This window comes from Caretta caretta, chromosome 17, assembly GCF_965140235.1.
Source record: "Caretta caretta isolate rCarCar2 chromosome 17, rCarCar1.hap1, whole genome shotgun sequence".
NCBI classification, from domain to species: domain Eukaryota; kingdom Metazoa; phylum Chordata; order Testudines; family Cheloniidae; genus Caretta; species Caretta caretta.
Genome location: NC_134222.1, coordinates 156,975 through 181,225, shown reverse-complemented (window position 1 = coordinate 181,225; position 24,251 = coordinate 156,975). Strand labels below are relative to the sequence as shown.

The 24,251-nt window shown below is 45.7% G+C and overlaps 1 protein-coding gene across 7 annotated transcripts in view; it reads left to right on the top strand.

The window, feature by feature from the left end:
* Positions 1–24,251, top strand: part of MYO1C (myosin IC) — a 133,293-nt gene that overhangs the window by 104,218 nt on the left and 4,824 nt on the right. For all 7 annotated transcript variants that reach the window (XM_075120670.1, XM_048824263.2, XM_048824260.2 and 4 more), the window contains 12 exons: positions 2,173–2,290; positions 2,525–2,638; positions 2,813–2,889; positions 3,031–3,099; positions 3,334–3,418; positions 4,199–4,358; positions 5,513–5,596; positions 15,672–15,765; positions 15,887–15,942; positions 16,937–17,072; positions 18,617–18,687; positions 19,491–19,588. In XM_075120670.1, the coding sequence (XP_074976771.1) occupies positions 2,173–2,290; positions 2,525–2,638; positions 2,813–2,889; positions 3,031–3,099; positions 3,334–3,418; positions 4,199–4,358; positions 5,513–5,596; positions 15,672–15,765; positions 15,887–15,942; positions 16,937–17,072; positions 18,617–18,687; positions 19,491–19,588 (1,162 nt within the window). The remainder of the gene's footprint in view (positions 1–2,172; positions 2,291–2,524; positions 2,639–2,812; positions 2,890–3,030; positions 3,100–3,333; positions 3,419–4,198; positions 4,359–5,512; positions 5,597–15,671; positions 15,766–15,886; positions 15,943–16,936; positions 17,073–18,616; positions 18,688–19,490; positions 19,589–24,251) is intronic.

Sequence of the window (24,251 nt, the reverse complement as noted above, 5' to 3'; positions counted from 1 at the left end):
ATTAAAAAAATGTAGAGATTAAAAATGTAAATAAATGTAAGTTAAGCTTTGTAACTGTGTATAGATATATTGTATCCTCTTGGCTAGCAAAAAGAAGCACCAAAATTAATGTTAGTTGAAAATAACATTTTTTAATGGTTACCAACTAATGAGAATCACCCTTTCCTTAGGAAAATAGATAAAAAGTACAAATACAAAACATTATTAAAATCAAAGATTTAAATCATGGTTACCTGCTTACTGGTCCAAAGAAATCGAAGCCTTGTCCATCGTCACATTTTCACATGGTTCATATGTGGATATGTTTGTCCCCATAGAAAGGTTTGGGTGTGTTGCTGTAACAAATCTGTAATCTTACGAGAAACCTTGAAACCACCGATTTAGCAGCTCTTTTAGCTCCAGCAAATTCTGTTTATATTTCTTTGAATCTGTTTGTTTTGTGCTTTTTTTTTAACAATTTTACTGAACAACCCATAGTAAGACTCAACATAACCCATAGGGTTGCCAACTTTCTACTTGCACAAAACCGAACACCCTTGCCCCGCACCCTGCCAATCCCCTCCAATGAGGTCCCGCCCTCACTCACTCCATCCCCCCTCCCTCACTCGCTCATTTTCACTGGGCTGGCTCAGGGGGTTGGGGTGTGGGAGGGGCTCTGGGCTGAGGCAGGGAGTATGGGCTCTGGGGTGCAGGTTCCAGGGTGGGGCCAGAAACGAGAGGTTCAGGGTGCAGGAGGGGGCTGCGGGCTGAGACAGAACATTGTGGTGTGGGGGGATGAGGGCTCTGGTGTGGGGCTGGGGGTGACGGATTTGGGGTCTGGGAGGGGGCTCCAGGCTGAGTGGATCAGAGTGCAGGAGGGGGATCAGGGCACTGGGGCAAGGGGATGGGGTGTGGGCTCAGGGGTGGGGCTGGAGATGAGGGGTTTGGGGTGTAGGAGCGTGCTCCGGGCTGGGACCAAAGGGTTTGGAGGGCAGGAGGGGGATCATGGCTGGGGTAGGGGGTTGAGGCATGGCAGGGATTGCAGGCTATGTGAGGCACTTACCTCAGGCAGCTCCCGGAAGCATCATCATGTCTCCCCTCCGGCTATTACGTGGAGGTGCGGCCAGTTGGCTCTGCGTGCTGCCCCATCGGCAGACGCTGCTCCTGCAGCTCTCATTGGCCGCAGTTCCTGGCCAATGGGAACTGCGGAACCGGTGCTTGGGGCATGTGGAGCCCCCGTGCATGCCCCTACGCCTAGGGGCCGGAGGGGGGACATGCTGCTGCTTCTGGGAGCTGTTCAGAGCCGTGGCAGGCAGGGAGCCTGCCTTAACCCTGTTGCGCCACCGACCGGGCTTTTAAAGGCCCAGTCAGCGGTGCTGACCAGAGTCACCAGGGTCCCTTTTCAAAAACCAGAAACCTGGCAATCCTACATAACCAGCCTTCAAGACTCCTCCTGGTCCCTGGAGTTCTTAAGAACGACACTACGCAACTGGTATTGAGCTGGCCAGCCTTGGATTTGACTGTTATATATGAAGGAGAGCTTCTTAGTACTCTATGGGTGAAGAAGGCTGACTTTCATGTGGCAAATGGAATGTTCACTTAATTGACACGTTGGCTGAGTTCCTGATGGCAAAGTTTAGTTGTTATATAGTTCAGGGGTGGCCAACCTGTGGCTCCGGAGCTACATGCGGCTCTTCAGAAGTTAATATGCTGCTCCTTGTACAGGCACCGACTCCAGGGCTGGAGCTACCGGCGGTAACTTTCCAGTGTGCTGGGGGGTGCTCACTTCTCAATCCCTGGCTCTGTCACAGGTCCTGCCCCCACTCCACCCCTTCCCACTCCCTCCCCTGAGCCTGCCATGCCCTCACTCCTCCCCTCTCCGCCCCCCAGCCTCCTGCATGCCACGAAACAGCTGATCAGGAGGTGTGGGGAGGGAGGGGGAGGTGCTGATCGGTGCAGCTGCCGGTGAGGGGAGGTGTGGGTGGGGATAGGGGGGCTGCTGATGTATTACTATGGCTCTTTGGCAATGTACATTGGTAAATTCTGGCTCCTTCTCAGGCTCAGGTTGGCCACCCCTGATGTAGTTGGTTAATTGGCAGAGTTATTACAAAGAGCTGATACCAGAACAGTTCCTTTTCCAGATTGAAGGACAGCTGTAATATGATAATTTTCTACCATTTATGTGATTTCTAGGTCGGTTTGATGAAGTTCTAATCCGACATCAAGTGAAGTACTTAGGCCTGATGGAGAACCTGAGAGTGCGCAGAGCTGGTTTTGCTTATCGCCGGAAATATGAAATCTTCCTGCAGAGGTGGGATTTACAATAATTGTCTCAAATCTGTTCTCCCTCACCATCTCTGCACTAACGTGTTCAGAACAGGAAGTTTCTATACAGCAAACAACATGTAATCTGGTTAACTAAAAGGTCTTGGTTACCAGAATGGATCTCTGTTTGAGGGAGAGGCACTGTGGCTTCCCCTTTGTACCCTGCAGAAGTGCTCCATTTTACTTCTCATTCTGAAGTCTCTCACTTGTCTATTTCCAGATACAAATCACTGTGTTCAGAAACGTGGCCCACGTGGGAAGGGCGGCCCCATGATGGAGTGGCTGTGCTTGTGAAACATCTAGGCTACAAACAGGAAGAGTATAAGATGGGCCGGTCAGTTATTTCTTTCTTCCCTGATTTGGGGTTGTGAGTCATAGGGAGTCTGTGTTTAAATATGGCCCCTGTGTCTAGAGGGTGAGGGGGAGAGCAGAAGCCGCAAGGGGATGGTGAGGGCAGGAAGTAGGTCCCTCTGGCCTCTTATACATAATCATACATTTCCATTTCCAGAACAAAGATTTTTATTCGTTTTCCCAAGACTTTGTTTGCAACAGAAGATGCTTTGGAGATACGGAAGCAGAGTCTGGGTAAGTCAGACACATTTAACCAGCTGGTTTAGCAGACAACTATCAGCGTGCCTTATTTTTTGAATTGACCTATTCTCTATCAGAATCCCAACCTTGGCCACTATTTCTAATTGATAGCTCTTTTTTCTTTTCCAATTTCAGCCACAAAAATCCAGGCCACATGGAGAGGCTTCTATTGGCGACAGAAATTCCTGCACATGAAACATTCAGGTATGTGAGGGCATGCGAAGGTGAATAAGCTTATGGCTAATTACCTATATAGTTGGAAGCTCCTATTCTGTTCCTAGCAAGGGGGTGGATGGAAAGGGGAACAGAAGTTGATCTCAGTTTGAGATGCAAGAATAAAAAGCCAGAAAGCATAGAGTAGATGGGAATGTTTTGGATTATATGGAATTAAGGAGTTCTGTCCAATGTGCAATACCTTTTTGTTTTTATTGTCTTCAGCAATAACTATCCAGTCATGGTGGCGTGGAACCCAGGGGCGCCGAAAAGCCTCCAAGAAAAAGTGGGCAGTGGAGACAATTAGACGGTGTGTTTACAATCTGCAACAATTTTTTTTTTTTTAAATGTGTAGAGAGATTCTCAAAACCTAGTTTCTAACAATGAACAGATGGGGATAAACTGTCTTTTCAGTGTAGTTTCTGTGACTTTTTAAAAAAAAAAATACATCTGTTGAACAAAGCCCAAGAAATGTTGGAATTTTCCTGTTTTCAATAACACAAGGATTCTGGTTCATGAGTGGAATAGAGAAGTTGGTGAATCTGTAGTTATTTTCATACACTTGAGACTATGATGTGAAACGTGAGTCTGGTGGCTGAAAACAAGCAGTTTTTCCTATAGGATGGCACTGATTACAGATCTCGGATACAAACTTCTAAAACTGGGCTCCATTGCAACAGGGGGACTGAAACATTACCCCTGCACTTTTTATATATGTGTTGAATCCTCTATCCCTATGGACAGTTTCCCTGTACTATCCGCTCTTAACCATATCTGCCCCGGGAGTTGCTGATAAAGCACATGTTCTCAGTTCTTTGCAGATCCCTGCTCAGTTCCCCTTGCTTTGCAAAGTGTTCCTTCTGTTTGTGTGATAGTTTCCGATTAATTTGTTTTTCCCCCCACAGATGCTAAGTCTCTTGTTTATAGTCAGTTGCCTTCAGTAATGGGGGCATAGGAAGTCTTGGTGTTAAACAGGTTCATTGTAGAACCATAGATTATTAGAATGGAAGACACTTAGATTCTTTAGTCTAATCATCTGTATCAAACCCATCCATGATGGTTACTGATCTTCCTTCTTCTGCCCATTCAGGTTTATTAAAGGTTTTATTTACCGGAACTACCCTCGCTGCTCAGAGAATGAATACTTCCTAGATTACATTCGCTACTCCTTCTTGATGAACCTCAAACGCAATTTACCAAAGAATGTTTTGGACAAATCATGGCCAACTCCCCCTCCATCACTCTACGAGGTAGGCAGAAGAAAAAGAGAAGGAGTTGACTGCTCTGCGTAGACGGAGTCCTGCACTGTAGTTTCAGTTATTGAAGGCCCTAGGTCACACAGATGTCATTGAGAGAGCGGTGAGACCTGTAGAACCTTCATTAGTAGTGGTGATGTGTGAGAAAGAAAGAACTATGTTTGCCTCTCACTCTACACTGAATTAGTAGAACTGGCAGCAAAAATAACCAAAACATAAGTTAACATGTGTACTGAGCATCTTTGTGAAATTACAAAAATGACTGTTGATTATTTAATTTATTTTACATATAATTATTACTGAGATCAGTAAGCGACACTAAAAATGGAATCCAATTCTGACGTTGTTAAAAAGCAACTTTTCAAAGTAGAACTGCACTTTAGCACATTGGGTAAGATTTTCAGAAATGCCTAAGTGACTTAGTATTTTAAGTGTTGGAAAGATATCATTTAGCTCAGAATAAAATTTTCAAAAGCACCTCAGGGACTTCTGTGGGCACTTTTGAAAATTGAACCCATTTTGTTCTGAGTTAAATGGCTTCTGCCTGAATGGTTAAACTGGGGTGAAAAGCAATGGAATGGTATTTGATTACCCATAAAGAAAATAATTAAACTTTGTTTTCCTGTCCAGTACGTTATTTTATGCTTTGAAGAGTGGCCTCTAACCCAGAAAGGTGACAGTGCCCTGGATACATGCTTTCTCCACCTGAAAGATCACTGATCTGCAAAATAATCCCATAAAATATTATCTAAAGGCCCCATTTTTATGACATTTTCCAAAAAAATTGTTCCTGGGAGTGGATCTTCTTGGGTCCTTAAGATTCTTGTGTGTGCCTTGTTTGGCTCATAGGTACCTCCAAAATAGGCTGGAGGATGTGAAGAGGAAAATTCCCAACCCCGAGCCCAAACAGTCTGGTTGGAGAACAATGCAGGACAAACTGTCTCAGCACAGGACAATAGATTACTTGTTGCTATTTAATTTTAAAAATATTTCTGCAATAACATACAGTGTTGAAGATGAGTTGTTCAGCTTCAGGCTTGCATTTTCTGCATTCATATCTCTTCTCTGTTCTCTCCTTATATTCTGTTTGAATTGTTTTGCCTTTGTTCAACTTAAAGCCATCTTCACATACCATCTTGTTTCTTCAGGTATCTCAGCTCTTGAGACAGCTGTGTATGCAAAACATGGTGTGGAGCTACTGCAAGAGAATCAGCCCAGAGTGGAAACAGCAGGTGCAGGACATTTACGTTACTTACCAGATCTCTCAACTATTGCTAGGAACAAGAGGTGGGATCCACACAGGCACTTAGATGCCCAGAAAATCACAGGAACAGCATTGCGATCCACAAAGCCAAGTTAGAAACCTAGGCTCCCTATATAGTGAATAGGGAAAGATGGGTGCCTTAGAATGTGATCTACCACACTAAGTGGGGAGCCATGTAAACTAGCCAATGAGCAGTACAAACTGGGGGGGTGGCGAGGAGTCCTAAGCCCCACCCCACTCACAGAGTTAGATACCTATTTCTGCTTAGTGATCAGTGATCCATGAACTGCCTGGAGTCAGGTGGCCTAAAGTCTCTTGTGGGAATGAGTTAGGCATCTGCTTTGCTTCACACAAAAGGGGGAAGTGGGGAGGAGTGGTGGTACCGACTGTATAACTTTTAGCCCAGTGGCTAGCGGATTTGCTTGTGATATGGGAGACCCAGGCTCAAGTCCCTCCTTCCTGCCAGAGGGAAAGAAGGGATTTGAACAAGGGTCTCCAGGCTCTCAGGAGGGTGCTCTAACCACTGAACTATGGGATATTTTGAGGTGAAGCTTCTTCAACCTCTTCTCTTGAAGCTGTTTCACTGTTGTTAAGTGATGAACAAGTGATTGGAGCAGCAGAACTAGATCCTGGGTCGTTCCCCCCCCGCCTGTTGGTGCATGCCCTAGCCACTGGACTACAGTCACTGGGACAAAGAAAGAGAGAATAGCTCTATTTACTAACCACTGGGCTAGATGTTATAAGGTGGGTGCTGCTGCAGCCTCCTCTGCCACCACCTCCTTCCCTGGCAGCCGGATTTTTGAATGGGACCTGATCTGGTAAGCAGTCTGTGAGCACACCTACAAGATTGGGCCTCACAAGTGACTTAGGGAGCCAAACGCTTATCTTTCCCCAGTTTATGAATCACTCTGAGGCTTAGGTGTCTGGGTTCTTAGAGGGAGGCAGCAGTGAGCATCCCAGAGGCAGAAACATAGGTACCTAGGGAACATTTACTCTGAAAAATTAGGTGCTGAGTGAGTTTAGGCACCTACACGCTTTGGTGGTAGTTTTGTGGATTGCATTGGAGCTAAAACTGGGATATAGGTGCCTAAACCTTGTATTTTGGAGCCCAATCTGGGTTTTAGATGCCTAAACACATTTGCAGATCTGGGCCTAGGAGTTTTTCCTCAATTAACATTTTATTATAGGTGAAGCAGGGGGTTGGGGATTGATAGAGGGGAAAGGAGATGAAGCATTGGAGAGTGGTTGGATGGGGGAGGCAGATAAGACCAGATGGAGGATACTAAACTGGGAGGAGTGGTAGATACGCTGGAGGGGAGGGATAGGATACAGAAGGACCTAGACAAATTGGAGGATTGGGCCAAAAGAAATCTGATGAGGTTCAATAAGGATAAGTGCAGGGTCCTGCACTTAGGACGGAAGAACCCAATACACAGCTACAGACTAGGGACCGAATGGCTAGGCAGCAGTTCTGCGGAAAAGGACCTAGGGGTGACAGTGGACGAGAAGCTGGATATGAGTCAGCAGTGTGCCCTTGTTGCCAAGAAGGCCAATGGCATTTTGGGATGTATAAGTAGGGGCATAGCGAGCAGATCGAGGGACGTGATCGTTCCCCTCTATTCGACATTGGTGAGGCCTCATCTGGAGTACTGTGTCCAGTTTTGGGCCCCACACTTCAAGAAGGATGTGGATAAATTGGAGAGAGTCCAGCGAAGGGCAACAAAAATGATTAGGGGTCTGGAACACATGAGTTATGAGGAGAGGCTGAGGGAGCTGGGATTGTTTAGCCTGCAGAAGAGAAGAATGAGGGGGGATTTGATAGCTGCTTTCAACTACCTGAGAGGTGGTTCCAAAGAGGATGGATCTAGCCTGTTCTCAATGGTAGCAGATGGCAGAACGAGGAGTAATGGTCTCAAGTTGCAGTGGGGGAGGTTTAGATTGGATATTAGGAAAAACTTCTTCACTAAGAGGGTGGTGAAACACTGGAATGCGTTGCCTAGGGAGGTGGTGGAATCTCCTTCCTTAGAGGTTTTTAAGGTCAGGCTTGACAAAGCCCTGGCTGGGATGATTTAACTGGGAATTGGTCCTGCTTCGAGCAGGGGGTTGGACTAGATGACCTTCTGGGGTCCCTTCCAACCCTGATATTCTATGATTCTAAGGCAGGAGTCCCAAGCGGGTAGCTAGATGCAGCAGGGAAAGAGGGCATCTTGGGACGAAGAAGGGTCTACAACTACTGGAGAACACTCCCTTTCAGAACCTGCATTTGAGCCCAATAGTCTTGAGTCTCTCTACAATCCTCAGCTGTCATCAGATGCCCAGTTGACAGTCAGTTTCACAACTGTCTCATCATCTTTTAGTGGCTAGTCCACCTAGAGGATAACAGCCTACTACTGCTACTAGTTAGTCCATCAGCTCAAGTGGTAGAGTTTTGTGCTATGGATCTAAAGGTCCCAAACCCTGCTGCTGATCAAGCTGGAGGTTAATATGGTTCCATGTAATTTCTGGTGGGGTTTTCAGTTTGCTTTTAAAAACAATTGGGAAATCAATTCTCAAAAACTACATTAAAAGAACATTAAGGTTGCAAAGTGAAGCATGCAAAATTTAGGAAATGTCAGAATTAAGGTTGCCCTTGTGTATGTATATTTTGAGATAGTCTTTCGTGAGGAAGTATAGGCTTTCATGGAAGAAGTTTGTTTTGAGGAGCAGTTTGAGGTATGGTAAATCAGGTCAATTAGGAACAGCCATATATAAACCAAAGAAAGCATAGAAAATATTAAATATGTGCAATACAACTGAATTACCACTGCTGTTAGTACCTTACCATTTGCATTTCCTGACTTTGGACTTGTCTACATAAACATTTAGTTTCATTTCAAGTGCTGGTCCCTGTGTGTATTCCACTGTGGGATATGCATGTGCTAAACAAATCTGATAGGATTCTTGCCAGCAGTATCCATTGCTCCACACCTTCACCATTGCTTTCTTCATGCTCTGCGTCAAGGGAATAGGGGGTGATGCCACCCAGCTGCCTCTCCAGTTCCTTCTTACCACCACATGATTTGAGTAAGAACCCTTGTGTCCAGAGCTGATCCTTGGTTTTCAATCTGTAAATACAGTGTTAAAAATGTGTTTTAGTGTTAGTTTACTTAATGTACATAGTTAATACCTTCCCCACCCCAGGGAGCCTCCCCTGCCTCCTCAGTATGGGATTTGGATTATGCCCAGGTTACAAGGCTTTAAAATCTGTCTCTTCTGCCCTCACTCCTCTTCAGTCAATCATAGAATCATAGAATATCAGGGTTGGAAGGGACCTCAGGAAGTCATCAAGTCCAACCCCCTGCTCAAAGCAGGACCAATCCCCAACTAAATCATCCCAGCCAGGGCTTTGTCAAGCCTGGCCTTACAAACATCTGAGGAAGGAGATTCCATCACCTCCCTAGGTAACCCACTCCAGTGCTTCACCACCCTCCTAGTGAAAAAGTTTTACCTGATATCCAACCTAAACCTCCCCCACTGCAACTTGAGACCATTAATCATAGAATATCAGGGTTGGAAGGGACCTCAGGAGGTCATCTAGTCCAAACCCCTGCTCAAAGCAGGACCAATCCCCAATTTCTCGTTCTGTCATCTGCTACCACTGACAACAGTCTAGATCCATCCTCTTTGGAACCCCCTTTCAGGTAATTGAAAGCAGCTATCAAATCCCCCCTCATTCTTCTCTTCTGCAAATAAATAATCCCAGTTCCCTCAGCCTCTCCTCATAAGCCATGTGCTCCAGCCCCCTAATAATTTTTTGTTGCCCTTCGCTGGACCCTTCCCAGTTTTTCCACATCCTCCTTGTAATGTGGGGCCCAAAACTGGACACAGTACTCCAGATGAGGCCTCACCAATGCCGAATAGAGGGGAATGATCATGTCCCTCGATCTGCTGGCAGTGCTCCTACTTATACAGCCAAAAATGCCATTAGCCTTCTTGGCAACAAGCACGGTTTTGGAGCTGTGCTCCTGCTCCACTCCAGCTCCACTGGCCCAGAGCTGCTGCAGCTCCAGGCTCCGCTCCAAAGCCCTGGCAACAAGGGCACACTGTTGACTCATATCCAGCTTCTCGTCTATTGTAACCCCTAGGTCCTTTTCTGCAGAACTGCTACCTAGCCGCTTGGTCCCTAGTCTGTAGCAGTGCATGTGATTCTTCCATCCTAAGTGCACGACTCTGCACGTGTCCTTGTTGAACCTCCTCAGATTCCTTTTGGCCCAATTCTCTAATTTGTCTAGGTCCCTCTGTATCCTATCTCTACCCTCCAGCGTATCTACCACTCCTCCCAGTTTAGTGTCATCTGCAAACTTGCTGAGGGTGCAGTCCACGCCATACTCCATATAGTTAATGAAGATACTGAACAAAACCGGCCCCAGGACCAACCCTTGGGGCACTCCACTTGATACCGGCTGCCAACTAGACATGGAGCCATTGATCACTATCTGTTGAGTCCGATGATCTAGTCAACTTTCTATCCACATTACAGTCCATTCATCCAGTCTATACTTCTTTAACTTGCTGGCAAGAATACTGTGGGAGACCGTATCAAAAGCTTTGCTAAAGTCAAGGAGTAACATGTCCATGCTTTCCCCTCATCCACAGAGCCAGTTATCTCATCATATGACAAGTACCAACAGTGTCTTCACTGCCTAGGAGAATGCCACATCTCTACAAAGTGTAGTAGTTGCCGCTCCTTATCCAACCAAACTCAGCAAGTGTGGGAACTCTGGTTTAAGAAAGGTTTCAGAGTAGCAGCCGTGTTAGTCTGTATTCGCAAAAAGAAAAGGAGTACTTGTGGCACCTTAGAGAGTAACAAATTTATTCAAGCATAAGCTTTTGTGAGCTACAGCTCACTTCATTGGTTTAAGAAACATATTATGGAGTGTGCAATGAGACACCCTGCCAGACATCCAGGAGCACGCATCCTAGCACCATGTTGTCTGACCAGGTCTTAAAAGACTTAGTCCCTGAGCCTCATGGCCCTGGCCAGAAGGCTCATAAAACCAAGGTTGCCTAGATACCAGCCTTGGTATTAACAATGGCACCAGCTCTGGTACCAACCACAAGTAAACACGGGGACCCGAAGCACTGGAACTGTTCGTATTGGTTAACGACTATTTGGTGGAAGTCCAGTGCATCATCGGTACCATCTCAGTCCCACAATGAACCACTGATCACTAAAACCCTTCCCACACCAGTTCCAGAAATATGGAGAGACAAGACTCCATGTCCTTCAAGAAGGGTAGAGACATGTATCTCACCAGAGGATATTTTGGTCCTCCCAGACCTGCAGTTTCCCTTACTGATGGAACCAACCCTTACCAGGAAGATTCTGACTTAACAGACAAAGCAGACTGTGGAAAGAGAAGTTCATCCCCTATCCCATCTGCCAGCCGTGGCATCCTGGTTCCGTCTGCACTGAGGGCACTGTCAGTAAAAATTGACTCAATTTTTTCCTCATTCAGGGAACCATATGGGCCTTCAAGAGTAGATCTCAAAAACTGAAAAAAGAAAATTGGGGTAAAGGATGATAAAAGCTGGCATCACCAGCAGACGAGAGGTGGGAGTCAATGGCTCAGTAATGCATAAGGATTGATAACTGAGGTGAGCTAGGCTGTCGAGGACCTTAAAGCTAAAGACCAGTAATAAACCAACTGTGACCTGGGGTGCCAGGGGAGGTTGCAAAACAGAGAGCAGATACTCCCAAGACTGGTGGGTAACACTGAAGTTAAACTCCCCAACCAGTCAAAAACTGTGCTTCTGATCCCCAACACTGGTTATCAAGAAGCCAAAAAAAAAAAAATCAAACAGCTCCATTGGTTGCGTTCCAGTTCTCTGGCTCCCAATCAGCACCTAGGTCCAGTACAGTGAGAAGTTATTTTAAACTCTGCTCACATATACAAAAATGTTCTTCTGACCCCAAAGGGTCAGCTACATTACCAGGTCAGTATAGGTTTGGATCTTACCCAAAACACCACACTTCCAGCCAATCCTTCAGTGTCCAAAACTAAAGGTTTATTATAAAGAAAAAGGAAAGAACAAGAAAGATGTTAAATGGTAAAGCAGTTACATACATACAAAGACTTTAAAGTCCATGTATCAAGTTCCTAGCAGTATTGGTGAGTTTGCCAGCTTGAAAGTCCCCCTGGATCACATCGACAGCTTAGATGGGTCATTCAGTCCTTTGTTCAGAGCTTCAGTTTGTAGCAAAGTTCCTCCAGATGTAAGAAGCAGGATTGAAGACAAAATGGAGAAGATTCAGCTACCTTTTACAGTCTTTTGCCATGTGGTCTGTGCTTCCTTTGTTTCAAACACAAGCTGCCCAGCACATGGCTTCAAAGCCTTAGAGTTCTGTCCATCGGCATGCCCCTGCATGCCTTGCTGAGTTATAACATGTAACTGCCTTCTCTCAATAGGTCAGTTGTATAGCTAATGGTCCTTAATGGGCCATCAAGCAGGCTAGGCAGTGCTGATGCTAAACTTTCTGGGGGGTGTCACCCAGAAGCATAGCACAAGTTTGGAATACAGACATATATACATATCTGCAAAAAGAAAAGGGAGGACTTGTGGCACCTTAGAGACTAACAAATTTATTTGAGCATAAGCTTTCATGAGCTACAGCTCACTTCATCGGCTGTTGCATCAAATTTATTTGAGCATAAGCTTTCGTGAGCTACAGCTCACTTCATCGGCTGTTGCATCCGATGAAGTGAGCTGAAGCTCACGAAAGCTTATGCTCAAATAAATTTGTTAGTCTCTAAGGTGCCACAAGTCCTCTCTTTTCTTTTTGCGGATACAGACTAACACGGCTGCTACTCTGAAACCTGACATACATATCTATAACTCATAATACAAAGGTGATATAAACATACAAATGATTATCATATCTGGCAAATTATAATATTTTTGCAGATATCTTACATGGCATATCTGGAACAACTCATTGCAATTTTACAATATTAATATTCATAATATCCTCAAGTGTCCCCCAGCATCACGGGGAGGGAAACACAAGGGACCAGAGGATGAGGTGGGTGTAATATAGTCAAAACAATTAGCTAGGAAGATGATAGAAGCATTTTGAATGGATTTGAGAAAATGGATGAAGCTGTAGGGTTAGAATAAGAGGAATGGCTCTTCTAAGTGTTTGTGTGTAATATAGGTAGCATTGTATCTTCTCTCACTCACACACACTCACACTCTCTCTCACACACAGAGTCAGGAGTGATAATCCTACAAGAGACACAGAATAGCAAGGCTAGTCATTTTCCCTTTCCACAATACTCCTAAAGCTACGCAGATGAGCTGTGTGAGTAAGTAATATTCCAGTCCAGCAGCACTTCAGATTATGTGAAAAGATCTATGTAAATTCATATTGATATATTTGAGTCATTGAGAAGAATAAAACACCAATGAGATTCCGTTTGCTACATGCAATAGCGCTGCGAAAGCAGACAATGAGAAATATATTAAACATGCAAGACATTGCTAGAATATCTCCTAAATATTTGTTCTATTTTAATTTAAATACAGTTGTTTTATATTTACATAACTATAGTTACGTACCTTACAAAGACCCTTAAAACACTAAGCACACATAGTAAAACGCTACAGGTAGGCAAATGACTTTCCTAGAGGAGGAGACTGGGACTAAAATTGCCTGCTACAAATCTCTGAAAACGTCTGAATAATGAATTGTGCAGGGAATGACTGGTTATTGTAGATGGGCTGTGCCAGTTTGCACAGGCAGTTATCCAGATCTTCAAAATACTGTTCTCAGTAGCTTGCTTAAAAAAATAAAAAAGAAGGCACCTTTGTCTTGGAGACTTATAGATAGGGCCCGGCCAAATTCATGGCCATGAAAAACGCGTCATAGACGATGAAATCTGGTCTTTTGTGGGCCTTTACCCTATACTATACAGATTTCACAGGGGAAACCAGTGTTTCTCAAACTGGGGTCCTGACCCAAAAGGTAGTTGCGGGGCAGGGAAGGTGTCACAAGGTTATTTTTTGGGGGTGGGGTGGGGGGGGTTGCGGTATTGCCACCCTTACTTTTGCATTGCCTTCAGAGCTGGGCGGCTGGAGAGCGGCGTCTGCTGGCCTGGAGCCCAGCTCTAAAAGCAGTGCCTCTGCCAGCAGCAGTGCAGAAGTAAGGGTGGCAAAACCATCCCACACCAGGCCACTCTTCCTTCTGTGCTGCTGCTGGTGGGGGCGCTGCCTTCAGACCTGGGCTCCCGGCCAGCAGCCGCCGCTCTCCAGCCGCCCAGCTCTGAAGGCAGCGCCCCTGCCAGCAGCAGCGCAGAAGTAAGGGTAGTAGTACCACAACATCCGCCCGCCCCGCCAATAACCTTGTGACCCCTCTCAGTTACTTTTTGGGTCAGGACCCCTACAATTACAATACTGTGAAATTTCATATTTAAATAGCTGAAATCATTAAATTTATGACCGCGAAATTGACTAAAATGGACGGTGAATGTGGTAGGGCTCTACTATAGATGTGCTTTTGAACTATGAGAGTTGGGCAACATGGTTTATCTACAATGTTTTTTATAGTTAGTCCTTTAAATAATTTGCATCAAAAATGCTGCATCAGGAAAATTTAGGTTATTGACAATGCTGTTGCCTGCATTAAATTATTGCCACATCATTTAAAAGTCTCTGCATGGCTGTTTGGTTCCTTGTTCTATGCTAGACCTCCCACTTGGGCCTTGGCAAGCTGAACTGAATGCTGTTTTTTTGCCAACTAGTTAGCAATGGCTATCCCTCAGGACTGACACTTTCATCTTTTTCATCTATAAAGTATTTAGCATACTTTAGGTATACACACACTGCAATAAAAAACATGTACTGCTGAGTCTCAGAGCCTGGGCCAGTTGATTTGGGCTTGCAAGGTTTGGGCTGCAAGGCTAAAAATTGCAGTGTCGACATTCAGGCTTGGGCCTGAGCTCAGAGACCCTTCCCCCTCACAGGGTTTCCGAGCCCAGGCTCCAACCCCAGCCCGAATGGCTATGGTGCAACTTTTAGCTCTGCAGTCTGAGCCCCACTTGCCCGAGTCAGCTAACCTGGGCCAGCCATGGCCACGCTGCAAATTTTTATTGCAGAGTACACATACCTGTTGGGTGCTATACAAATAATACAGTTTATAATGTTCTATTTGTCCTTACATGGCAAAAGCTGTTCATTTGCAAGGTCATACATCTAAGAACTAAAAACGTGGGTCATGTTTATATGACTGGGGACTGTGCCTCTGAAAGAGACTCGGGTGTCATGGTGCATAACCGCCTGAACATAAGCTTACATGTGGTGTGGTGGGTAAGAGAAGAAATGCTATCCTTAGAGGTATAAGCAGGGGAATATTGAGCAGAAGTAGGGTGTTACAGTTATCACTGTATACAGCATTAACGAGATCATTACTGGAATACTCTGCTCAGTTCTGGTGTCCATGCTTCAAAAAGGATGAGAACAAAGGGTTTCATAAAAAGAGCACAAATTACTCAAACTGTTTAACTTAACAAAGAGCAGGTTAAGAAGTGGCTTGATCAGCATCTATAAGTACTGTACCTGCATGGGGAAAAATTGCCAATACCAGAGGATTTTTTAATCTAACAGACAAAGGCATAAAATGGCTATAAACTGAAGCCAAACAATTTCTGACTAGGTATAAGGCACGTATTTTTAACATTGAGATTAATTAACGGTTGGAACAATTTACTTAGGGATATGGTATTCTACTTCACTTGAAGGCTTTTTATCAAGAGTGGATGTCTTTCTAAAAGATATGTTGCATCATCACCAGAAGTTATGGGCTTACTACAAGCAGTACTTATTGCAATTGTATGGCCTGTGTTATGCAGGAGGTCAGACTACATGATCATAAGAGCCCCTTTTGGCATTAAAATCTAAGACTCTCTCGTTTACGGTGCTTCTGGAGATAGCTATATTTAAAGATAATTTTACTCTGTTATACAGATCCAGAAAACTTCTGGGTTTTGTTTTTTTTCTCGTTGCAGTTAGATCAGAAAGTGGTTGCAAGTGAGATGTTTAAGGGTAAAAAAGACAATTATCCTCAGAGTGTTCCCAGACTCTTCATCAACACTCGACTTGGTGAGTAGCACTCAGAAACCTGAACAGGGAATACTTGTACTTTTTTTCTCACTCTCTTTTCTCGTCATTTCTCTTCCTGCCATAGTGTTACTCCTGACCTTCTCTTTGGTTTCTCTTCTAGGCACCGAAGAGATAAATCCTAAAGTCCTTCAGGTTTTAGGAAATGAAACGATCAAGGTGAGACTGTGTGTCCTGTGGTTACTGTGAAGCTTCTGCAATGATTCAGTAGAAGTGAACTCTTTACCAAGTGTCTGGCTTTCCTGACATGATGTATGAAGAATTCTACATTAGATTAGGTGGTATCTGTGATGATAACTCTGCGCTGAGGTGTTAATGTTCCAGTTGCAAAAATTGTAGTTTTGAGGTGTGTGTAAATTTGGATTATGGTGTAGAATTTGGAATTGAAAAGGGTGTTTTCCTGCTGGTGGGGATGATACACAGAGATCTTTAGGTGAAAGGAGCTAGAATAGGCCAAAATGCATTATAGACATGAGTTAAATTTGGCCTTTCAACACCACTGTGAACGGGCTGGTATTATCTTCTAGTTGGTGGAGAAATTTAGGTATGGTTTAGGACCATCTTAAATCACATAGGCAGCCCTGAAAATATAAGGCAGAATGCTTGTCTGCCACCCCTATAAACTGTATGCAGTGTTGTTATAGCTGTGATGGTCCCATGATATTAGAGAGGCAAGGTGGGTGAGGTAATATCTTTTATTGGACCAACTTCTGTTAGTGAGAGACAGAAATGCTTTTGAGCTCATACAGAGGTCGTCATCTTCCGGTCTCGGATCTGATATCTTCCATTGTTCTATATAATCCCAAGCCTGAAGAAGAGCTCTAAGCTCAAAAACTTGACTCTCACCAACAGAAGTTGGTCCAATAAGAGTCAAGTTTTTGAGCTTAGAGCTCTTCTTCAGGCTTGGGATTATATATAACAATGGAAGATATCAGATCCGAGACCGGAAGACGACCACCTCTGTATGAGCTCAAAAGCATTTCTGTCTCTCACTAACAGAAGTTGGTCCAATAAAAGATATTACCACACCCCCCACACCCTTTGTCTCTCTGACTCCCATAAACTGACCACTAGTCAGTGCTTTCTACATTTGATGACAAGAAGTTGCCAATTAAACAGGTTTTGCTTTTGGAAATCATAACACTTGTTTCAGTACGCAGTTCCCGTGGTCAAGTATGACCGGAAAGGATACAAGGCAAGAGTGCGGCAGCTACTTCTCACCCAGAATGCCATCTTCATAGTTGAAGAAGCCAAAATCAAACAACGAATTGACTATGCCAATCTGACAGGTAAGGCAACTGCAGGACACGTGATTTTTGCTCACTTAATGATTAAAGGTGGGCGTGAAGACTCCAGATGTTTGAGTGATCTGTACATAAGAAGGCAGAGTGTTAGATATAGAATAGTCTTTTCACTTTGATATCCTGAAATTGGGATTTCCCAGAATTAAGCTCCTACTAGTGCGCATTGTAAATATTCTTTGTACAAGTGCGATTTTTGGGATGATTCCACAGTTCATCAACTACATACACTTGCTACAAGGGAGTTTCACAGTCTCCAAACACCAGCCAGAACAGTGTTAGTCCATCAGCTTTTTGGGACATTGTTTAGTTTTTCAGGCCTCAGGCGTTTAAAGATTATTGTTGGCATTTGTGTAAAAGTTTATTGGTTTGGATATGCTAGAAAAATGCTAACAAAGTCAAATGCTATTCAGAAATAATTGTACCCAGTTCAGCTCTTGGCTAATGTACTGTGATCACTACTTGGCTTTACCTTGCCTGTGAAATCTCTTCAGACCTACTTACTCCCACCCCCACCCCCTCTTAGTTCCAAAACTTCCTACAGTCCCAGACACTGCAGTCTGCAGCATTATTGCAAGTCCCCTTTCCTTCTTTCTCACCTAGTTGAGTAATTCACTACTGCATTGCTCCAGTCCTGACCTAACAGTCTTGTATTGCAGACATAGTTGCCAACATTTTAAAAAAGTTTTCAAGGGCAACACTAATTCAGGGGTTTGGGTCCCACAAGCCCCTATCATTGCAGGGCTGACCATGTGTTTATTTCAGTGAAAATTAGGTTATTTTAATTTGAATGTCCTAATCTCGGGCTGCAAAATGTTTGCATTTTAGATTTTAATCTGAAACACTTCTAACCCCCAGTATATATTAAAAACCAAAAACATCCAAACCCTTTCAAAACAAAATGATATACCGCACACAGTTCTGGACATGGAAGAGAATGAACCATACATGACAGACGTTAATGCACAACTGGAAGGTGCTCAGATACTATGGTGATAAAAACAGTATAAAAACCTACGTACAATAGAATTTCTGCATACTTCAAATTACCTGGGTGGGCCCATTAGGGTGTGTTTGGGGGAAGACTGTAGGTTCAGTCTCCCCTTCATCTCCATTTACATTTTAAGGAGAAGATGGCAGGTCTGCTCTCTTGTAACATACTCAGGGGCATTTGTCCTCATATGGTCCTCAGTGAAGTCCTCATTCTCAGGGATAACTTAGGCATTTCCTGACTGTTGTTTTATATTCTCAAACATAGCAATGCCATTAATATATGTTTATATTTAATATAAATTTACATTTTGGTTTCTGAGCGATTTATTGGGAGATAGGGACAGAACAATAAGGGGCTGTTCCATTATCTTCCAATTGGAGCACCATACAACTTATTTGTCACACTCATGGAAAATTTCTAAAATGCTTGGAAAATTGATGGAGTTCTTTGTACTCAGTTCAGGCTTCACAAGGATCTAGTATGCAGACTGTCTAGGCGTCACAATATATTGGAGTCAAATGGCGTTTCTGTTTTGCAGGAATCTCAGTCAGCAGCTTGAGTGACAGTTTGTTTGTGCTCCATGTGCGCTGTGAGGATAACAAACAGAAGGTAGGGGAACCTCATCTGTGTCATTTACTGTCTCACTATCCGTAAGTGTTGAACGTCCCAACCTGTATGAAACAGCTGCAGGTCCTGAGTTTTGGGAAGAAGGAGAGAGGGAGTATTCAGAAGAGCTAGAGAGAAGATATAAATAGATGGAATGCAGGATGGAACCTAAATCTAACTTACTCTTGATTTGTCACCTCTTTCTAATTGGGTTGGGGTTTTTTTTCTTGTTTTTTGTCATTGTCCTGTACTACAGAGATGGGTTCCCGCATAGGCGCCGACTTCCCCTCTGCCCCGTGGGTGCCCCACCCCTGCATCACCCTCGCCCTACCCGAATTCCACCCCCTTCCCCGAAGTCCCGTCCCCGCCCCACCCTGCCTCCTCCCCCTCTCTTCTGGAAAGTCCTAAGCACTGCCAAACAGCTGTTAGGCGGGGGGGTGGTACTGGAATGGGACACAGGACACTTGGGGTGGGAGGGGGGAACTTGGCTGTCAGTGGGTGCAGAGCACCCACTAATGCAGCACCCACAGAGTCAGCGCCTATGGGTTCTTGATGGATGTTCCAGCAGTTTGGATTGATTCTGTATCTTGGCTTATTACTGACAGCCTCAGAAGTGTTTGAGTCCATAGTGTGTATCGGGAGATTTACATTATGATATATATATGTCGTGGACTTCTCCAGCAAGTCAAGCTCATACAAATACAGACTATCCTGCAGGTCCATGGGGGTAATTCTAGGTTCTTATACACTGAAATAAAATCTGTTATGAATTAGTGATTACAAAGATCTTTTATGGCTTTTTTCAGGGAGATGTTGTACTACAAAGTGATCATGTCATTGAGACACTAACCAAAACTGCCATGAGTGCTGACAAAATCAATAATGTCAATATCAGTCAAGGCAGGTGAGTTAAGAAAGAAGTTCCTTTTTTGTTCTAAATAGGGTACTCTGTTCAAGCCTTGTTGGAAAGTGAAAAGAGTGTTACAGTTAATCTAAACAAATGATTGACTTCAAAACCTACTTAACTGTATGTTACTAATTACGTTCTCACAGAAGTAGCAGATCACTTGTCACTGCTGCATGATGAGACTGTAGCTGTACTGACTACCATGCTAGCCATGACATCATTACTTTTCTGTCACTGACAGAGTGATGCGTCGCTGTGGCAACACGGAGCCTGTAACAATAAGGAGTACAGTAGTTCTTCGCGTACTTACTCAGGTTCATTCCATGTCAGGTGTGTGTGCTCACCACATGCACTGGTGCTGGAAATTTTCCCCCAGTGGAATCCACAGGACCAGCTCCAGTGCCCTCTGGAGTTTTGCGTGTATCACCAGTACAAGGAACACTGCCAGTTTCCCTTGTCCCCCTCCCCACCCTTTCAATTCCTTCTTACTGCCAGTGACAGTGCTGGAACATCCTCCTGCTTTGGCAAGGAACTTAGCTTAGGGACAGGGCTTGCCCCATGTCCCCGGACTTCAAACCGCTTGAGCGGTGCAAGAAGCCCATGCCAATCAACGATCCCCACCAGAGCTGCTTGAAGTGCCTGGGGGAGACCAATGTGCATGACAAGTATAGAATCTGAAAAGGATTCAAGCCACGCACTAAGAAGGAGCGAGACATAAGGCTGAGAGTGCTGGTGCCCATAGTCGCGGCATTGCTCCCCTGCACCGCAACGCTCAGCATCACGCCAGCGGTCTCTGGAGCTGTGCTGCCAGTCTTCAGAGACCACCCAAGTCCTCAGCACCGATCTCTGGAGTTTTGGCACTGGTCCCCAGACTCGTGGCAACGATCACCAGACACTCAGTGTCAGCCTCCTGAGGCACACTATCAGTCCCCAGAAACCCGGCACCAGTCCCTGAAGCCACAGTGCCGGTTCCCGCGGTCCCACTCTGTCACCGGAGCCCCGGCACCGATCCCCAAGCTTGAGGCGTCCATCGCCAGAATACCATTGCCAATTTCCCCCGAGCACCATCGCCAGACACGTGGCACCCTGATATGGAGCTGCGATACCACTCCCCAGTTGCAAAGCACTGGATCATCTGGTATGTTGGGGAAACAGAAGCGGTGGCACTGACCTGATCACCAAGGGAAGACCTTCCTCCTCAGGCTCTGAGCATGAGGAAGTCACAGGGGCCAGGCGCACTCTGCAATGCCAATGGGTTTTCCCCCAGGACTGCCAACAAGCACATGGCCCCAGAGCCAGTGGCCTGCACCCTGGCAGTTTTGAAACCCATGGGGCAGTCTCCCACCATTGCAGAGTCCCAGGTACAGCGCTCGGTGTCTGTGGCATCGGAAAGATGGTTGGCAACGGTCTCCTGACTGCCTCAGACAAGGGGTCACTTCAGGGTACTCAGGAGCCTCCACCAGCTTTGGATGAGGCTGCCCCAGCCGGGGAAGTGGAGTCGGTCCCTTCCCTGCTTCTAGCCTCATCTTCCTCACCCGATGAGGCAGGGATGGGACCATCACACGCGGTGCCAAGAACTACTTAAGCATGTGGCCACTACACTTGGACTGGAAGCAGAGGAGTGTTGGAACCAGCTGACACCATATTTGACATCTTGGCTGTAGTGGCCCTATTGAGGGACAGACACCCTGCCTGTCTATGAGGGTGTCATAAAACTGGTCAAGGTCTTATGGCAGACCCTAGCCTCTCTGTCCCCTCTTGCAAAGCATGCAGAGAGAAAATACTATGTCCCTGCTAAGGGCTTTGAGTATCTTTATTTCCACCCCTCCCCGAGTTCTTTGGTTGTATCTGCTGCCAATGAGCAAGATAGGAAGGGTCAAACCAGTTCAACCCCCAAAAATAAAGACACAAAGAAGCTCAATCTTTTCCGCAGAGAAGTTTATTCAACTGCCAGCCTCCACTTGCGTGTCGCAAACCACCAAGCCCGGCACAGGAGGTATGATTTCAATGTGTGGCAATCCATGGCGAAGTTTGCAGACTCACTGCCACAGGAATCCAGGCAGGAGTTTCTGGCCATACATAAAGAGGGTAAGACTGAGGTGAGGGCTTCCCTCCAGGAGGCCTCTGACGCAGCCAACTCCGCAGCCAGAACGATGGTGTTGGCCATTTCAACAAGATGGGTATCATGGCTGCAGTCCTCAGGCCTTTCCACGGAGGTCCAGCAGTCCATTCAGGATCTCCCTTTTTTATGGATTGAATGTGTTTCCTAAACAGATGGTTGCATGGTCTGAAAGACCTTAGGGTTACATTACACTCCCTGGGCCTTTATACTCCTGTGCCTGCAAGGAAGCGATTTAAACCCCAGCAGCCTCAGAGATTTGTAGGCCAGACCAGATCAGAGCCCTACTGAAAGAAGCACTGGCCACATTCACCCAGTCGGGCTCTACCCAGTACACACCTGGAAATAAGCAGACACTTTGAGGTCGCCCCCAAGGGCGACCTCCCAGTCTACAACCAGGATCCAAGCACCCTTTTATTTTCAAATGGTCTCTTTCCCTACCTCCCTGCTTGGGCCACTATAACATTGGATCAGTGAGTGAGTGCTCAGCACCATAACAGTGAGATACACCAATTTTTTTCCATCCCTTCTTCTCCCCACCCTTCCCTGTCCCTCTTCAGGGACCCTTCTCACGAGTTACTGCTCGCCCAGGAGGTGCATGCCCTGTTGTGGGTGGGGGGCCATATAGGAAGTTTTCAAAAGAACTGAGAAGGAAAGGGTTTTACTCCTGCTGCTTTCTGATACTGAAGGCCAAAGGGGGTCTACAACCAATCTTGGCCCTGCAAGGCCTCAACAAATATCTCAAAAGTTGAAGTTCCACATGGTCTCTTTGGCCTCCATCATCCTCTCCCTGGATCCTGGAGACGTGTACGTCTCAACTTAAAGAATGTGAACTTCCATATTTCTATTTTCCATGGGAACAGAAGGCTCCTATGATTCGTCGTCGGGCAGACTCACTGCCAATTTACAGTGCTCCCATTCGGCCTAGCAACAGCCCCAAGAGTGTTTACAAAATGTATGGCAATGGTCACAGCCTACCTCAGACATCAGGGTGTTCAAATTTACCCATACCTTGACAATTGGCTCATCAAGGGTCACTTGAGAGTACAGGTCTGTAGTCCAAGCCACGTGCCAAGTGCTGGGCCTGTTGATAAATGAACAAAAATCAACACTGGTGCCAGTGCAAAGGATAAGAGTTTATAGAAGTCCTCGACTCTACTCGCACCAGAGCCTTCTTACTGGAAGCCAGATTCTTGTGCAGTGTTGGATCTGATTGTCTAAGTCACAACCCATCCGCTCAGCAAGCCCAGGTATGCCTCGGACTGCTAGGGCACATGGCAGTATGCACCTATGTGGTTCAGCACGCAAGACTGCAATCTCAGACCACTGCAGATGCGGCTGACGTCCATCTACTCCCCAGTCAGGCATCACTTGGACAAGTTCCTCACAATTCCACTACAAATACTTACCTCCTTTGCATGGTGGTTGAACCCACACAATGTAACCAGAGGAGTTCCGTTTGCAACCCCATGGTCCCTGGTGTCAGATGCCTTGGGGTTGGGAGCCCATCTTGGTCCCTCAGGACTCGAGGCTTATGGTGCCAACAGGAGCTGTTGTTAAATATAAAGGTCAGAGAGCTCAGGGCCATCCATCTGGCTTGTGAAATATTCCTTCCCCAGCTCTCAGGCAAGGTAGTGCAAGCGTTGTCAGCAAACATGGGGGAGCGTGGTCATTGGCCCTCTGCCCAGAAGCCCTTAGCCTGTGAGACTTCTGTATCCAACACACTATCTATCTGGAAGCCTTGCTTCCCCGGGGTCCGGAACACCCTGGCAGATCGCCTTAGCAAGTCCTTCTTCTCTCACCGTAAGTGGTCCCTCCACCTAGAGGTCATCAGGACCATCTTCCAGAGGTGGGGAACTCCTCAAATGGACCCATTGACTACCAGGCAAAACAGAAAATGCTACCAGTTAAGTTCCCTGCCAGGTCTCGACAGCGGTTCACTATCCAATGCCTTTCTTCTATCATGGGCAGGCAACCTGATGTATACCTTCCCACCAATCCCACTCATCAACAAGGTCCTCCTGAAGATAAAGACAGACTAACCGTGAGTCATTATGATAGCCCCAGCATGGTTTTGCCAGCATTGGTTTGGCATGCTCATGGATTTAGCGGCGGCAGCCCTTTGGACATTTGCCAACCACCCAGATCTGCTCTCGTGGGACCCGAACCTTGCCTCCCTACTAAACCTGACAGCATGGATGCTGTATGGCTAAGCCTCGAGGAACAAAACAGAAAACCCTCCACCAGAGCAACTTGGCTAAGTAGAAACAATTCACCTGCTGGGCATCTGAATGGAACTTTTCTTCAGCTCAAGTCTTTTTTTACAATCCATTCTGGAATACCTGCTCCATTTAACGCACCAAGGTCTGACACTCATCAGTCAAGGTGCACCTGGCAGGCATATCGGCTTTCCACTCTCACATCCAAGGTAGATCAGTCTTCTTACAAGCAATGATGATGGACCTGCAGAAAGAGTCTTTCAAGGCGTTTAAAGAATCTCTTAAATGCCGCAGGTCCATGATCCGGTTCCCTAACGGGATC